General features: G+C 52.2%; 1 protein-coding gene across 1 annotated transcript in view; it reads left to right on the top strand.

Annotated features, from left to right (window-relative positions):
* The window catches only part of ASH1L (ASH1 like histone lysine methyltransferase), a 66,930-nt gene extending 49,057 nt beyond the window's left edge, over nt 1-17,873 (top strand). Inside the window, exons 11-28 of the mRNA XM_072984283.2 lie at nt 122-328; nt 481-627; nt 2,443-2,551; nt 4,279-4,443; nt 5,493-5,587; nt 6,461-6,618; nt 6,869-7,021; nt 7,302-7,356; nt 7,495-7,627; nt 8,561-8,809; nt 9,756-9,842; nt 10,524-10,614; nt 12,333-12,471; nt 13,274-13,446; nt 14,684-14,850; nt 15,864-15,904; nt 16,628-16,944; nt 17,640-17,873. Coding sequence (XP_072840384.2) covers nt 122-328; nt 481-627; nt 2,443-2,551; nt 4,279-4,443; nt 5,493-5,587; nt 6,461-6,618; nt 6,869-7,021; nt 7,302-7,356; nt 7,495-7,627; nt 8,561-8,809; nt 9,756-9,842; nt 10,524-10,614; nt 12,333-12,471; nt 13,274-13,446; nt 14,684-14,850; nt 15,864-15,904; nt 16,628-16,944; nt 17,640-17,731 — 2,578 coding nt within the window. The 3' untranslated portion in view covers nt 17,732-17,873. The remainder of the gene's footprint in view (nt 1-121; nt 329-480; nt 628-2,442; nt 2,552-4,278; nt 4,444-5,492; nt 5,588-6,460; nt 6,619-6,868; nt 7,022-7,301; nt 7,357-7,494; nt 7,628-8,560; nt 8,810-9,755; nt 9,843-10,523; nt 10,615-12,332; nt 12,472-13,273; nt 13,447-14,683; nt 14,851-15,863; nt 15,905-16,627; nt 16,945-17,639) is intronic.

The following is a 17,873-nucleotide window of genomic DNA, read 5'->3' as shown; positions in this document are numbered from 1 at the left end:
TGGAGAGGGCTTGCCTGGAAGCACATCCTAGGCTGGCCCAGCGGAGAGGTTGGCGGCCGCCGGCCGGCCGTTTCCCCAGGCTCTGCTGGCTTTCAGCCCCTCCCCGTCCCTCTGCTTCTAGGATGATCTTTGCCGAGTGCTCCCCCAACACCTGCCCCTGCGGGGAGCAGTGCTGCAACCAGCGGATCCAGAGGCATGAGTGGGTGCAGTGCCTGGAGCGCTTCCGGGCCGAGGAGAAGGGCTGGGGGATCCGTACGAAGGAGCCCTTGAAGGCCGGGCAGTTCATCATTGAGTACCTGGGAGAAGTGGTCAGCGAGCAGGAGTTCAGGTAAGGCCCTGTGAAGGGGGGGCCCCCAGGGGTTGGGGGGTTGGACCGGGTCGCCCCAAGACGGCCCCATGCGGGAGAGCGGAAAAGGGTGGGAGGCGTCAGCCGGCCGGCCATGGACCTTCTCCCAGTCTCTCCTCTCTGCGCTTCTCCAGGAACCGCATGATTGAGCAGTACCACAACCACAGCGACCACTACTGCCTCAACCTGGACAGCGGGATGGTGATCGACAGCTACCGGATGGGCAACGAGGCCCGCTTCATCAACCACAGCTGCAACCCCAACTGCGAGATGCAGAAATGGTGAGAGGTCCCCGCGGGAAGCGACGGCGTCGCCCGCGCCCTCCCTTTCCAAAACCGGCACCGAGCTGGGCCCTCTGTGGCCCCTTTAGCAAACGAGCGGGCAAACAGAAACAGAGAGGGGGAGGGCTGCAGAAAGGGGGACCCCGGGGGATCCCCGAAGCGCTTTTTAAGTCTGTTGGCATCTTCACAAGCAGAAAAGCAGACGGAGGGGAGGTAGGAGAGGACTTTTCTAATATTTGAAAGGCTGTCATTCAGAGGAGGGGTCAGGATCTGTTCTCAATCCGCCCAGAGCACAGGATACATCCCAATGGGCTCAGGTTCCAGGAAGCCAGATTTTTGGTTGAAAAAGCTTCCTAACTGTTCGAGCAGGACGACAAGGGAATCCATGACCTCAGGAAGGGGTGAGCGCTCCAAACCTGGAGATAAAAGTAGACAACCAGATCTGTTTTGATTTGGATTCCTGACTTGAGCAAGGGGGGGGGTTGGACTCGATGGCCTTCGTGGCCCCTTCCAACTCCGTCATTCTATGGATCCGTGCAGTTTATTAGGATATCAACTCAAGTCTCTGATTCATGGCATGTTTGTTCCAAATTCATCTCTGTGTTCGGATGGCTGGACGGACCGTATTTTGCCTGTTTCAAATGTGCTGTATAGCTCCTTAAAACAATGCTCCCTGTGGGCAGACTGTGACCTGCCTGCTGTCTATCCCTCCCCCTCTCGTGAGCACCACCATTCACCAACCTAGACTTTATAGCCATTCACCTATTCCTGATCCAGCTGGTCATCATATCTGCAGCATCAAGAATTGGTCCTTGAGCATATACTTTTTTTTCCCTTTTGAATCCTATCCCTTAGATTGTCTTCTTTTTATTAACACAAAGCTCCGTACAAGGGAGTGCCTTTGTTTTAATCCCAGAAGCCTTTTCACCGCCAGCTGAGCTGGCCGGGGTTTCTGGGAGTTGCAGTCCAAGAACCTCTGGGTCACTCAAGGTTGCAAACCACTGTATTATAATAATGCAGAAGTGCGAAGGGTAGGAGAAGGTAAGGGATAGTTCAAAGGACAAGAAAATGCTGAAAGCATCATCAGTGGCAAGGAGAGAGAGTCCTTACGGAGGTGTTGTTTCCGAAGAGCCTTTAGTCCTTCCAAGTCCTCGGTCTAACCTAACCCCCGGTAATGAAGAGATGCAGGAGGCATCCCGTTTTCCTGCTGTTTGTTTTTAAGCGAGTAAATGAACTTGAGCACTTCTTGATGGGTTCCCGAGTTCTTTTCCACCTCCAAAACATTGGCGTATACATGCCTGACCAGCTGTATTTTTAAGTTTGCCTTTCATCTTTGTAGGTGATGGTTGAAGGGGGGTAACCCATCTCCATCCACCTGGAGCGCTTTTGATTCCAGAGGGGTTCCCGTTCCTGATTCCTGTAGCCGATAACCTAAAATAAGCCGTCCTTGGTCTGCGGGACGGAGCCACCCTCCCCCTTTCCTGCCAACTAGGCCACAGTCTGTTTCCCCACCCGGATGTCCGAACCCAGTGGTTCCCCAGATGTTCTTGGACTGCCACTCCCAGAAACCCCAGCCAGGACAGCTCACGGTGAAAAGGCTTCTGGGAGATGCGGTCCAAAAAACACCTGGGTTTACCCAAAGTTGGGAACCCCGTCCTTAAAAGTTACATCGGATCTCAACAGGCTTGCTCTGCTCTTACCTGCTTCCAGTCCCTTGGGGATTGGAAGCAGGTCTTTTGAGGTTCCACCTCAGCACGCTGCCCTTTTCCTGACTCAGAAGGAAACCTCCTTTTTGGTCCCGATTCTGCCTTACAGGTCTGTCAACGGAGTCTACAGAATTGGGCTGTACGCACTGAAGGACATGCCGGCTGGCACGGAGCTGACCTACGACTACAACTTCCACTCCTTCAATGTAGAAAAGCAGGTGAGGGTGAGGGTGTGTTTGGTTCGGGTTTTTTTAAAATCCAAACAGGAAGCACAGGAAGCGTTCTGGGTCTTCAGTCGCTTTGATCCTCCTCCGTCCATATTTCACGAGATTTGCATCTCGTTATCGTGTTCCCGCGGAACCAGGGCGGATAAAAATCAGCTTTAAAAAAATCAGATCTATTAAAATCACCATTTAAATCGCGAATTAACTTTTAAAAGTTTTTTTTTTAAAAAAAAAATTAAATCATCCCCCAAAAATCAATTAAAAATATTGAACTGTCATCAGTTTGATTTAGATCAAATCCTACCTGCCTGGAACTGCTTCACAACTCATTGGGTAAGATAAGTCATCCTGGAAAGGTATTTCAAGTTCCTAGTCCCTACTGTTTTTGTGGAAAAGTAGCCCACGTCCATTACAGTCATTGCTTCATCTCCTTTGAAGATTTACGCCAGTCTTCCACCTGAAAACCGTCTGCTCCCAGTAGATATTGTAATACCAAAAGAAACAACCGTAGTAGGTGGGCGAGCAAGCCGCCTCGCAGCAAAAAAATAAAAAAATAAAAAAAATCTGCAACCTTTCGATTTGAAATGTTTGTTTACTATTCAAAAGGAAAGAATAGCAATCCATGTAATGTGAGATGTATAAACATTACCCTGATACAGTGTTTCAGGAAATGTATTTATTTATTTATTAAATTCGTATACCGCACCATTTAGTGGTAAACGCAACCCGGGGTGGTTACATTCCAAATGAAACAAATGTAACACAAAATAAAATAAATCTTGAATAATATACTAAATGCTAACAGCCCCCCTGTAGAAAACCAAGACAGCCCGTAACTGAAATCAAAAAACCACGCAAAAACAATAAATAAAATGAAAAAGTGTGCTGCTTCTAGACCACCCCAGAGTACTTAAACCCCTCTTTTTTTGGGGGGGCTTAGAATTTAATTATGGAGGCTGCACATCCCCTCTGCCCCCCCCCGAAAAGCAAGCTGGGTACTTACTTTACAGACCTTAGAAGGATGGACACTTGAGCAAACCTTGAGGCGTCTACCTGGGATTGAACCCTGGTTCGTGAGCAGAGTTTGGGCCGCAGTACTGCAGTTTAACCACTTGAGTCAAGCGAGAGCAAACAGGGCAATATGACGAGGATTAGCCAGAGAAACATTAAGAGAGGACGCCCTCAAAGTCTTCACTCAACAGTCGAAAGGATGGGGCCGCGGCTGAGAAACGCCGTGTTTTGCTTTGATGACCGCAGAGCGGCCGCCCGAAGGACCCCTGGCCTGGTGGGAGGACTTGGGGGGGGGGACACAGGCGGATGTTCTCAGGGAGAGATGCTCTGACGAGGGCCACGGTCCCCAGCGGTGAAGGCAAAAGGGCCAGCGCCTTGAACGAACAAGGGGTTGAGGAAGCCTATCAGGCCCGTTGAGTAGCCATGGGGGCTCCCCAGCAGCCACAAGGCCAGACGGAGAAGACACCCCAGTGCACCGAGCCCTCGCAGGATGCTGACACCACCTCCTGGGGTGCTGAGCCTGATGCTGCAAATCCCGATGGCCGGGAGGAGCCGTTTGAACCGCTTGCCGAACGGGGGCTGGCCTGGATGTTCCTTCCGGTCCCTCCCAGCTCTTAAAAGAGTATTATTATAACAACGGGTTCTTCCAGAAGGCCGTCCATTTAAAGGCAAGCTTTGCTCTCTCTCTCTGTCTTTCCCCCCATCCCCAGCAACTCTGCAAATGCGGCTTCGAGAGGTGCCGAGGGATTATCGGGGGCAAGAGCCAGCGGGTCAACGGCCTCCTGAGCAAAAGCAGCAGCCAGCCGGTCCTGGCGCAGAGAAGGCTGAGCCGGTCCAAAGAGAAGCGGAAATCCAAGCACAAGCTGAAGAAGAGGGTGAGTGCGGGTGCAGGGAAGCGGAGGTGTGTGTGTGCTCCCCTGCCCCCTTTCCCCCTGCACCACGCCAACCAGAGGCCACTTGCCACCTTTGGGAGCAGGCAGCCCTCGGCAAGAGGAGGCCACGGATTTGATTCGGCACGAAGCCATTCCAGGAGTCCAGTCTCTCCCAATCCTTTCCTTTCTTACATCACGGCTAGATGTTAGTTGTGCAAGAACTGGAGCGTCCAGAGAAATGGGGATACCCACGCCACCCACCCACCTGATCTCGTGGGGTGTTCAGCCTTTGAACCCCAGAGCAGGGCCTCTCCCAGGCTCCTTTGGGCCACCACGGACATGGCCGTCTAGGTCCAGGGGCAGAAATCCTCTCCTTTGTAGCCGTCCTGCCAGAGTCCTCACTTTAAGCCGCAGTCCACCTTTGGTCACTCTTAAGAGGCTCTTTTCAGACTTGATGAGACCTGGCAGGGGAGGAGTTACATTTCAGGTGCTTCTGGGTCTCTTTGCCATCTCTGTCAGATCCAAAATGACCCCCTTTCTGGTAACAGAACGGCAACCGTACCTTTTCCCACTCTAGTCACAATTTTCAGAGGAACCGCTTTGTTACTTAGTCATGCTCTGGGCCAGCATGTGGCTCCCCCCAAAATTAGCCTGCACCCCTCTTCTCTCTCTCTCTCTCTCTCTCTCTCTCTCTCTCTCTCTCTCTCTCTCTCTCTCTCTGTTCTTGACCCTTGATTTGCTTGCTTCCAGGTTTGGCAAAAGATGGGGGGGGCACACCTTAAAGAGCAAGCCGTCTTGTTTGACATACGTTTTTGTGATCTGCAGAAACACGGGGAGCGGGGAAGCCTTCCCTCTCTTGCCCTGATCAAATCCGAAAATGCCCCGGAAGCGGAACTTAATTGGTCCAGAGAGGGCCGGTGAATCTCCAGCCTAAGTGTTAGCGGAGTGCAGAGTTGAACTCCGGAGTTTAGCATCCTAAGCACCAGGGCGGCTCAGGGGGTGTTGATTTGCCAAGATTCCATTCTCAGAGCGATGTCCGTTTGTTTTTACAGAAGGGCCACGTCCCCGAGGAGTCCAGCGAAAGCTCAGGTACCCCGACGCGCCTGACTCCCCAGCTGCAGATGAAGCCCATGTCCAACAGGGAAAGGTGAGGGACCCTCCCCTTCGTTGTGTTTTGCTGCAGTGGCCTCACTAACTGACAACCGTTCGTTAGTTTCGTCCCCTGTATCCCCGGGTGGCTTCTGTGCTGTAGATACAGGAGTCAGTGGATAAACAGAAAAGGAAGGCAGACAAGCAGCTCACAAATCATGGTGTATACAGAGAGCTTAAAACTGTGAGTAGGACCCCCTTATCTGCGGGATCAGTATCCACTGATTCACTTATGCACTTGGCTGAAAATACTAAATCAGTGGTTCTTAACCTTTGTTACTCGGATGTTTTTGAACTGCAACTCCCAGAAACCCCAGCCAGCACAGTTGGTGGTGAAGGCTTCTGGGAGTTGCAGTCCAAAACTCCTGAGTAACCCAAGGTTAAGAACCAGTGTACTAAATAATTAAAAAACACAAAACACCCAGAAGTACCTATTTATATTTATTTCCAGGATGTCGTTGCTAGAACTGGCCACTAGAGGGAGCCAGAGCCCATGCAATATATCGTGGGTGTGTTTCAGCATGGGGGGGCGCTTGGGCCTGATCCCTCAGGGATACCGCAGTCCCGCTGTATGTTGTTTTCACATGAGTAGTGAAAACTGCAATGCCTGGTGATGTCCAAAGAGATTGTAGAGAAACGGCCCCAGCTGTCCCTTCATCCTAATCCCACTGGCACTGATCATCCCCTCCTTTGCCCATTCTCCGTTTTTTTAAACCTTCCTCCCAGTTCGATCTTGCGTAGACTGTATCTGAGAGCCGGAAACAGTTCGTGATTGTGAGCCAAGGTGGTAACACTTCTCTGTCTGCCCCGCTGCTTCTTGGGGAACTAATCTCTCCCCTGCCTGCCCTTTCTCTCCCCCTCCCCCTCCCAGAAATTTTGTGCTCAAACATCACGTCTTCCTGGTGCGGAACTGGGAGAAGATCCGGCAGAAGCAAGAGGAAGTCAAACACACGAACGACGACCTCCACTCGGCCTCCTTATACACCCGCTGGAATGGGATGTGTCGGGATGACGGCAACATTAAATCCGGTGAGGGTTGTATCCCACGGCAGGCGGTGTCGTGTTCCCAGTCTTCCCCTGTGATGCCACCTTAAACAGCGGTGTCCCCTCTAACTTCTGCAAGCTTTCTGCGGTTCCTGGCTTCCCTTTCTGGACCTTTCTCAGCCTCTTGACCCCGGTGCAGAGTCACCTTGCGTTGCGGAACTCCAAACCCCCCGAATTCTCCTGGAATGCCACGAGTCTTCAGTGAAGGAGGTGTTTCTCTTTCTTTTTTTTCCAGATGTCTTCATGACGCAGTTCTCCGCCCTGCAGACCTCCCGCTCGGTTCGAACGCGGCGGCTCGCTGCCGCTGAAGAGAACCTTGAGGTGGCGCGGGCGGCGCGCCTGGCTCAGATCTTCAAGGAAATCTGCGACGGCATCATCTCATACAAAGGTGACGACGGGTGGGCTAAATGCGGGGCTAACTGTATAGGTCTCTTGTCAATGCACAGCTCCACGTAATTCCCCCTGCATTTGCCTTCCCTAAAGCCGCTCGGAAAGCGCTAGGCCATCCACCATGCTGGAAAACTGGGGTGGTTTTATCCGGTGGCCTTTTTCCACCAGCCAACGGCCCACAATTATCAGGAGTTGTAGTCTAAAACGCCTGGAGATAGTTCTGAGTCGAGGAAGGCGGCTGTAAACCCTTTCCACCAACGTCTCTGCTTCCTTTGTAGATTCCTCCAGGCAAGCTCTTGCTGCTCCTTTGCTGAACCTCCCTCCAAAGAAAAAGTAGGTTCTCATCATCATCTGCAAGGGGGGTGGCAGGGGGAGTGGTTGGATGGGCGTGACTTGGAGAGAATCGGTGTCTTGTTTTGAGCCAAACACCTGGCCAGTTACATTGCCCGTCTCTGCCCACGGCGGCTTTAGAAACGCAGATTACTATGAGAAGATCTCGGATCCGCTCGACCTGGCCACCATCGAGAAGCAGATTTTGACGGGCTATTACAAGACGGTGGAAGCCTTTGACGGCGACATGCTGAAGGTCTTTCGCAACACGGAGGTGAGTTTGCGGCCGGGTTCAGCCGAAAGCTTTTGATGCTGGCGGTGGCTTCCAGAGACGGTTTTGACTGTTGCTTGGGGGTGAGCGGTGGGGCAAGGGATCGAAGGCAGAACCCGGGATGAGGAGGTGGGCTGATAAGATTCCAAATCTGGAGGCTTTGAGAGCCAATTGACGTCTTCTTCTGCCTGTCAAGGATGCTCTTTAAGGATCGAGAGAATGGCTTCTCACCAATAATGGAAACCTTTATGGGTTTCAGAATAATAATAATAATAATCACGTGCCCTTAAGTCAATCCAAGTCGAGTCAGGATCCGTACTCGATCCTCCCAGAGTGCAGGATACGTCGTCATCACAGGCTCAAGCGACCAGAAGCCAGATTTAGGCTGAAGATCAGGAAAAAGCTTCCTAACTGGGGACCGGCCATGAGTGCAGTTGGTAAATTTTAAACCAGCTGAACTCACGAGAAATTTCTGGAGTCTGAAAACTTAAACAGAAAGTTGATATTAGTTGGATTTTTAAGCAGCAGGGGCAAGGAGTCGAATTAAGCACTCCCCCTTCCTGTTAATATTTAGAAAGCAACGTAAAAGGCTGCTGGGGGGGGGGCTTTCCACCCCCAACCCTGGCTGAGGGTACCTCTCCTTCTGTGATTGGGAAGCTTGGTGCCATTTGGTTTTATGCTGTTAGGTGTTTTAACTTTTGTTTTTTTGTTTGTGTTTTATTAGTATATTGTTCTAGTTTGTTGTAGACCTTCCAAGATAATGTGTCGCACTAAGGGGGACATGTATGAATGAAATAAAATACATGAAAATAAGTTAAATGACCACATGGCAATGTTTCATGGCAGAAAAAGGGTGGGGGGGGGAAGTCTTTGAGAAGCGACTGGTTAAGGGCAGCTTGAAAAGCAAACGTGCCGGTCCTCTTTTTGTGCACCCAGAGATACTACGGCCGGAAATCTCCGATTGGCCGGGACGTCTGCCGGCTACGGAAGGCCTATTACAACGCCCGCCACGAGGCGTCTGCCCAGATCGACGAGATCGTGGGGGAGACGGCCAGCGAAGCCGACAGCAGCGAGACCTCCCTGGGCGAGAAGGAGAGCAGCCACGAGAAGGACGAGGACGTGATCCGATGCATCTGTGGCTTGTACAAGGACGAAGGGCTCATGATCCAGTGTGACAAGTGCATGGTGAGGGCTGGGGGTCGTCTTGGCAGCGGCAACGCTCTCGCCTTCCCCTGCCCTCGGGAGACGGAGCTGGCCCCAACTGACCCGCAGAGGGAGAGGCACCTGGAAATTTATGCACACGATATTTATGTGTCCTGTAGCTGTCCAGAAGTAGCATGCTGCCATGGATAGATAGCTGGCCACTTTCGGACTGTGCTGTCTGTTCTGACCGGAAGTGGTTATTTTTCCAGCCTGCTACCCAACCTTTTAACTGCAGGTTGTGTGGATGGGTCCTTTAAGTGACTCAGGCCCTCTCTGTGCTAACGTCCGACGCTCCTCTGGGTGCATTTTTGCAAAATTCTGCCTGTTCTCAGTTTCATTATTTGACTCGAGAGCATATGAACTCTTCTGATCAAGGCGGGCTGGATGCTGCTCTCCCTGTGTCCTGCTGTAGCAACGCAGGCCCTGAAAATCTGCTCTGTTAACTGCCTTTTTAAAGAGAAGAGTGTTATCTTCCGTTGCGGAATTTTGAATTGGATTAAAATTCTGCTTTTGATACACAGTCGACGTATGGACAGCCACGGAGTTGCGTAAGCTCTTCCAAGTAGCCCACCCATTTCTCATGAACTGGCCCTCGCAGTTCTTAGTAACTCATTCTGAGACATTAGCGGTAGAAAGAATAAAAACATTTAATGACTTACAGCTGTGAAGATCAAAGCAAACTAATAATCAACCGACAGCTGACAACAGAGAGGGGAAGAGGACTCTCAGCGGAGAGGCGGGGCTCTCTTAGAATTTTGGGGCAGGAAGGAACGATTGGTCAGTGCTGGGTAGATTGGCAGCCTCCCCATCCCAGTCGAAACAGACTAAAGGCAGCCTGCGAGGTTGTAAAAATCCCAGCACCTCTCAACCTTAAAGGGAAAGGCAGATCCGTATTCTCCGTTTTCTGACCCAGTCTTCTTCCCAATAGGTTTGGCAGCACTGTGACTGCATGGGGGTGAACTCGGACGTCGAACACTACCTGTGCGAGCAGTGCGAACCTCGCATGGTGGATAGGGTAAGTTGCCTTGCAGGGCCTGGGAATTAGGATGGCCAAAAAAGGGCTGGAAGCTCTTTGTTCCCGGAGGTTCAGAACGGCAGCTCAGAGGAGTGGCGTTCAGGCCTCACGTGAAAGAACGGAGTGCCTCTGAGAACGTGCCTGGCCTACGAAATTGGGTTCAAGACTGAAACCAAATTGATGGTTCCTCAACAATGGCCCGGACGACCACCCCAGCCCTGACGTTCTTGCTTAGCAGCCCATAAACAGTCTTTGACACGATTGCTGGGAAGCTAGGAGTCAGAATTGCGGCCGATCAGCCCGCCCACCCTTCATCCAGAGAGGGGATGAGTTGAATCATGGCCCCAGGGACTCAAAAAGGCCCTCCGTCCTGTACTTGAGGCCTCCAGTTCTTCCCCGTCCCCCTCTTGCTGATTCGGAGCTCTTGAACGCTTCCAGGAGAAGTAAACTTACGTTTGTAACAAGGTCTCCCTGTCAAGCAGGCCCTGTGGGGCGGGGGGGGGGGATCGAACTCCCAACTCCGCAGCCAGAGACCTCAAACCCTGAGCTCTCCAGGATTTCCTCTTTGAGCCGTCTAATCCTGTCCGATGATGGCGACGCTGAGAATCCGTGGACGGTTGCCATCACGCCTCGCAAGGGGGTCAGTCGTTCTTTCCCTTTTTTTCTCTCTTTTTCCCTTAGGAGGTGCCGATGATCCCCCGACCTCATTACGCCCAGCCCGGCTGCGTTTACTTCATTTGTCTGTTACGAGACGATCTGTTGCTGCGCCAGGGTGAGCATCCGTCCTTTTTGGGGGGGTTTCCGCGAAGGGGCAGCCGGGGCGGGAGTGGAAAGCCTATAACCTGTCTACCCCGTCGATCGTGACGCGTTTGCTTCCCGCGCTCAGGGAATCAAGTTAAAATAAAGATCCCTCTGGCCTTTTAGAAAGAGGCCCTGGCCTATACCGTGCCGATGAGTCTCAGAACAGACCACGGCCAGTTACCTGGATCACAGCCAGTCTCAGAAAGGGTGGGGAGAAATCCTTCCCAGTTTTTCCCACCAAGCTGTCACGTGATGCTTCAACCCCGGTTGCCTTCCTTCAGTCTGCATTTTACACCCTGCAGCTTCAGAGAGAGAGATGTACACATCACACACAACCCGATTCGACTTCACCACCTCAAAACGGGTACCCTTGCGGTACCTTCCCCTTCACGTTTGCACCTTCTTGCTGGATCGAGGCCCCAGAGAGAGCGAGACCCACATTCTTAAGCGGTCCTTATAAAAGGCGTTTTATCCGGCTCCGCACTTCGGATGCGAGGGGACTTCCCCGGATCTGTGGGGTGAGGGGGTTCTGGTGGTCGTTCGATAACCTTTCAAGGCCCACCGGCATCAGGTTGGCCTTCCTGAAAAAGTCCATTCCAGCCCCATTGCCTTGCCAGTTGTTTTTTTTTTCTAACCTTCCTTGCCATTGAGGTTTTTATAGGACAGTTGTGGAGTGTTTACAAAACGAGCGTGTGTGGAGTTGTTCCTGCCCCCTTAAAGATTTTTTTCCAGCATCTGCAAATCTTAGGGTTGACAAGGTTGCCGATACACCCCTCCAGTTCGTGGCTGATGCTATATTTTGGGCTGCTGCATAACCAGAGAAAGCCTCGAAACTGGAAATAAAAGGAAATGATAACTAAATGGAACTTCCATGTTCAAAGGCACATCGCCACAATTCCAGGGAACATCTGGGGAGGAGGTCTGGAGAAGTACAGTAGAACCCCCATGTCCGTGGGATCTGTATTCACTGGTTCAGTTATCCAGAGTCTGAAAATAATATTTAAAAGGAAAATTGCAAATACTGTATATATTTTCAGAAGAGAACGTTACCAGAGCTGGCCACGAGAGGGAGCCAGAGACCATCACATTTATAGTGTTTATTGTTATAATAGGGTTTGCTGTACAGTGGTACCTCTATTTACAAACGCCTCGGTTAACGTAATTTTTGGTTTACGAATGAAAACCCATTTGAAATAATGCCTCGATTTACGATTTATTTATTTTTCGCAATACGAAGCAAGTTTCCCCGGGATGCATTGGTCCTGGGAGGTTTATAGCGCCGCCCCCGTGCATGCGTTCCTATAGGAAACTGCGTTTTGGTTTGTGAATTTTTCGCAATACGAAACGTCCCGGAGAAGGCATTAAATTCGTAAACCGGGGTACCGCAATTGCATTTTTCAGCATCTTGGAACGAAACCCCTAGCAGATATAGAGGTCCTCCTGTATTGCTTTCAGGTTCTGTTTGAGTTTTGCTCTACTGTAGGAAACAGAATGGCGAGCTAAACAGATTATAAACTAGTGGGTGGCAGAGGTTCTTCACGGGAGGTGCCCTGTCTTGCAAGCCATTCCCCAGCACAGCTGCTGAGCTGCTCAGCTATTGACGAGCGTGGGTGAAATCCAGCCTGCCCGGATGCAAAGAGAGAGAGAGAGATGGTTTCCAATATTTTTTTCTTTCTTTGTGGTTACCAGGTGACTGTGTGTACCTGATGAGGGACAGCCGAAGGACTCCGGACGGCCACCCGGTCCGTCAGTCGTACCGCCTGCTCTCCCACATCAACCGAGAGAGACTGGATATCTTCCGCATTGAAAAGCTGTGGAAAAACGAGAAGTAAGTCCTGCACGCCACTTCTGGGTAAAGCGATGGCCGGGCATCGAGGTTTTCCTGCTTGCACTCCTCAGCCTCTGTCGGAGTCAAAGCAGCAGGCTTGGCTCCATCGGGGAAAAGCTTTTTTTTCTTCTTCTTCTCAACCCGCATCCTTCCACTCTCAAAAGCAGCAGATCAAATGAAAGAGTATAGGCCCTTCTTCCATTCCTTTCCGTAGTGACTGAGCTAGACGGTTCCTGACATACAGTAAGGTAAAGGTAAAGGTTCCCCTTGACAATTTTTGTCCAGTCGTGTTCAACTCTAGGGGGCGGTGCTCATCCCCGTTTCCAAGCCATAGAGCCAGAGTTTTTGTCTGATCTTCCGTAGTCACATGGCCAGTGCGACTTAGACACGGAACACTGTTACCTTCCCACCGAGGTGGTCCCTATTTATCTACTCGCATTTGCATGCTTTCGAACCGCTAGGTTGGCGAGAGACATACAGTAAACATCACCTTACCCCTTACAGCAGGGATAGGCTACTAGTGTCCCTCTGCTAAGGATCCATCCAACCCCTCCAACAAGAGTAATCTCTCTTATGGAGGCTGCCATTTGTCTACACGGGCCTCCCATGACTGAATAGCTGATAAAAAGCACATCCTTCCTTGCAGTCGGAAAGCTAGTGTGTCAAGATGGCGACGCTTGGCACGGTCGGCTTTATGAAACAGAGCGTCTTTGAGACAGAGAACGAAGCATGTTGTGTGGGTGTGTGTTTTAGCATGACCGTGTTAGCTTGTGAGAAACGCACCCCCTCTTTTCTCCTTCAGGGCCGAGCGGTTTGCCTTTGGCCACCACTACTTCCGTCCGCACGAAACTCACCACTCCCCCTCCCGGAAGTTCTACCACAACGAGCTGTTCCGGGTGCCGCTGTACGAAATCATCCCGCTGGAGGCCGTGGTGGGCACCTGTTGCGTGCTGGATCTCTATACCTATTGCAAAGGTGAGAGCCGTTTTCATTTTCTGCGCCGCTGCCTGGAATTCCCAGGACGCGGACCTGGCACACACACACACACCCCACTCAGAGAGAAAGCAAGCAGAATAACGACAGGCTCCAGTGAGCCCTGCCTGGCGCGTGTGCTCTGGGGGATCCTGTTTTGACGTGCCAGAGTTGCAAAAGGTGTAGATCCAATCATTGGGGGAATGACAGGGCCTATCAAGGAAAAAGGGAAAAAAATCATTTAGGGCTTTCTCGCTTAGGAAGGAAAAGATAGCTAAAGGAAACCACTGGAAGTATTTCAGCAAATTATGCCCAAGGTAACAGAGGTGGGTGGAGAATGTTTTATTTTCTCTGTCTCTCTCAGAGGAAAGCCTCCAGGTTCAAGAGGAAAAGGAGTTGGTACTGCATTTTGCTTTTACACCATGCAGAATTAACCCCGACCACACGGTGGCAGGGGACGCTCATGCTGGCTGCCAGGAGCGTTCCCACCTTCTGTACCTCAGGGGAGTAGCCTGGCTAGTCCCTTAGCAGCTAAAACAACAGGGAGTCTTGAGGCACATAAAAGACTTTGTAGGTTTTGACCCACACTCTCAACGGGTGTAGCTGTAAGAGTGAAGTTTGAATCCTTTAAAAAAATGTGGAATATGCTTTAGCTGGGAAAAGATGAATTGGGGGGGGGGAACTTGTAATTTTGCAAGGGTGATGAGTCTTTCCATAATGTGTGTTATGTGTATGTTGTATAAACGCACATACTCGTATACGTGTCCACACATAAGCTACATCTGTTTATACAGGTAATAGCTGGCTAAAGACCTCAGTGGTTTAGGTACCTGGCTGTGGAGCCAGAGGTTGGGAGTTCAGTTCCCCCCCACGAGGCCTCCTGGGAGAAAGAGCCAGCCTGGGTGGCCTTGGGCCAGCTGTACAGTCCCAGGGCTCCCCCCTAGTTAGAGGAAGGGAAGGGCAAACCACCTGTGTATTCTCTGCCTAGAAAACCCTGGAAGTCAGAATTGACTTGATGGCCTATGAGTATAGTATTATTATGTGTACAGGTATTCGTATGACTATATGGGTGAAGGGACTGAATGAATGTAGATGTAGGTAGTAGACACCCCCTTCTATGGCTGCCATTCTGAGGCTGTGTGGCAAGGATTTTGGGTGGCTTGAGGGGGGTTTGTGCTTTCTAAAAGACACCCCGTCCTCTCATTCCGGATTCTCTTGACGTTTTCTTCCCCCACCCCAGGACGGCCAAAGGGGGTGAAGGAACAGGACGTCTACATCTGTGATTATCGCCTGGACAAGTCGGCCCACCTCTTCTACAAGATCCACCGAAACCGCTATCCGGTGTGCACCAAATCTTACGCGTTCGACCATTTCCCCAAAAGGCTGACACCGAAAAGAGACTTCTCGGTAAGCGCCTTCCGTTTTCCAAGCGTAGGGGGCAGCCGGGGTGGTATTCGTCCCCAGGGTCCATCAAAACTCCCGGGTTCGGCTGGAATTCGAGAAAGGCCACGTAAGATGCGAGAACAGGTTAGGCCTTTCGTAGTTCATAAAAAACACGCAGCAAGCTACCGATGGCCAGCCCGCCGTCCTCAAGCTTGTGGACCAGATTTTGAGGTTGATTCAGACCTCCTTCCTCCTTAGTGACAGAAACAGATCTTGTGTCTCTTCATCGAGCCAGACCTCACAGTATTTATATTTCCCATAACGAGGATGCACAGCATCCGTTTAACCTCCGGGGTGAGGCGTGGCTTTTGCCTCCTCCTCCTGGCGGCGGTGGCGCCATCAGGCTTGTGGATGCGATAAACCGGAGGACTGTGGCTTTCCACCATAGGGTCACAAGCTGCCTCTTCTCTGTGTCACGTTCGGTCCTCTTTTTCCCTCGCTCTTCCAATGCTGGGCCCTCCCAGGTGGAGAGATCCACGCCCAAGAAGTTGCCGTACGTCGAGCCAGGACATGGGGAGACGCTTTAAGAACCTAGGAAGAGTCTCCCTCTGAGTCCGGCTAGGGAAGCTCTCGGAAACTGCCTTGGGCCGCGTCATAGAGCCTGGTTCGGTGTATTTCAGCAGCCGGAATCCTGTTTGTTCTGGCGACCTGAAGCGGGCTGGGTCTTAACGCTCAGGCGACCAGCGCTGCCCCGGTTCGGTGGCACAATTTGATTGCGCGCTTCCCAGCGTGATTGCGCAGAACACAGCTGGGCTCCGGCGGGAGCGCTTCCACCTTGCTGCCGTTTCGTTTCCCGCTTCCACAGCTCAGCGCGACAGGGTTTCAGCCAACTTTGCTGGCAGGGCGGCAGTTTGTGTGTGTGTGTCTGAGGCTTGCCCTGAAACCTCCAGCACACAAAACAGACCCTTTCTCCCACTGAGCTGTAACTAGACGGTGCTAATGAGCTTTTAACGGCATGCTTTGCTTCTTTCTTGCAGCCTCATTATGTCCCAGACAACTATAAGAGGAACGGAGGCAGGTGAGTCCTTGTGTCAATCAGGTTTCTTTTCTTGGGGAGTGACTTTTAGGAATGGAGCAATTTCCCCCCTGTAAATAAATAATTCCTTATACAGTAGGATCCCCGTACCCTTAGAAGATTCGTTCCAGGCCCCCCTCACGGATGCTGGAAAATGCAGATTATAGCAAATGCTGTTATCATAGCAAACGCTGTGATCTCCGACTCTCGTTTCTGGCCAGTTGTGGAAACTTGATCATTAGGAACACTTTTGGGGTGTTCTTTTTTTCTTCAAATATTTTTACTATTATCAGACCGTGGGTAAGCAAAGCAGTGGATACCGATCCCGTGGATAAGGGGTTCCTGCTGGATTATGTTGCCTGCCTCATGTGGCCTTCTGCAACGCAGTGAAATAGAAGCCCTTTTCAGTGGTTAAGTGATCAATACAGCAGCTAACAGGGAGGATGGGGAATGGTTGGCGTAAATGTGCCGAAGGTGGGTGCCCACCAGCAAGGCTTGTACACCAGTGACCATGAATCCCAGCCTGCCTGCCCACCGACGGGGAGTTATAGGAGCCGTAGTCCGAAAGCCGGGCAGGCACAAAGTCCTGGAAAGCAGAGCTTTTGATTCTTTTCTCCTGCTGTGGGCCGTGTGTGTGTGTGTGGGGGGGGCTTCCTTGGCAGGGCAAGGTCGGGGTCCTCCAGAGGTCCTCACCGCTGTGGGCGTGGGCGTCTCTTTCCCCCCCAGGTCGTCGTGGAAGTCCGACCGTACCAAGTCTCAAAGCAAAGACCTCGGCCCAGAGGAGGACCCCCTTCCTCTCCTGGAGGAGCCCATCCCCAGCCAAGAGCCGCCTCCCGGCGAGCTGGCGGCCAGCGGCCCAGAGGAGCCCGAGAGAGAGGCCTCGCCCCAGGACGGCGGCGGCGGCGGCGAGGGGGACCCGAAGGCGGAGGAGAGCAGCCCGGCCCCGAGGCGGCCTTGCACCCCGGAGGATCGGCGCCACAGGCAGCGAGAGAGGCTCAATCAAATCCTCCTCACGCTCCTCGAGAAAATCCCAGGGAAAAACGGTAAGAAGGGAGCCCACCCTTTCCTCCGCGTAGCGAACGTATGATGCGCTTTTCGTGTCCCTACGCTGCCTACGTGTGCGCCAGCGCGAGAGGCGTTCCGGAGCGGATGGCGCCACCCCCTCTGCCTGATCTGCTTCGCTTCGGGTTTCCCCGCCTTGAGCCCCAGGGGGGTGGGGGGTGGGCTTAGGGTTCGGTGGCCTCAGAGGCCCCTTCCGACGCCGTGAATCTGTCCATAGGCTCACAGCACATGCACGCAACAAATACCGAGACGTTTGTATCTACGCTGCCTGAAAATATTAAATTAAAAACCCATGGTGTGTTTTCCAAACCTGGCCACCGGAGGGAGCCAAAGACCATGCTGTGTATAAAATGCCTGCTATTTTCACAGTTTTTGCAGCATCCACAGGGGGTGGGGTGCTTGGAAGCGCCCCCCCTCCCAACACACACACACACACACACACACACACACACCATGGCCCTAGTGTGCAGTGATGCCAGGTGGGTGGGTCGCTGGCGTTGTGCGTTGCTGCAAACCACTTAAGAGTAGTGCTTTGCGCTCAGTCAGTGGTAAATAAATGTGCGAAATTAAGAAATACGGAGAAAGTGGCTTATCTCGTGTGTCCAAGGATTTAGGGTTGGAGGACTTTGTGGGGAGCCCTGGAATCAGCTTCCGTCTGTGTTTTCCTTCCTGGCAGCGATTGACGTCACCTACCTGCTCGAGGAAGGCTCGGGGAGGAAGCTGCGGCGACGCACCCTGGCTCTCCCGGAGAGCAGCTTCAGGAAGTGACACCTTCCCCCCGCGTGCGCGCGCTTGCCGCCCGCCCGCCCCACCCACCCAGGAAGAGGCTGCGGCCTGGAGAGTCCCGTGTGCGAGACTTAACAGATGGACAAGACTTGGCCTCCCCACCCCTCCACTCCGCCTCCCCTTC

This window comes from Pogona vitticeps, chromosome 15 (genome assembly GCF_051106095.1).
Source record: "Pogona vitticeps strain Pit_001003342236 chromosome 15, PviZW2.1, whole genome shotgun sequence".
In the NCBI taxonomy this organism is placed as follows: Eukaryota; Metazoa; Chordata; class Lepidosauria; order Squamata; family Agamidae; genus Pogona; species Pogona vitticeps.
This window is presented reverse-complemented; position numbering and strand designations above follow the sequence as displayed.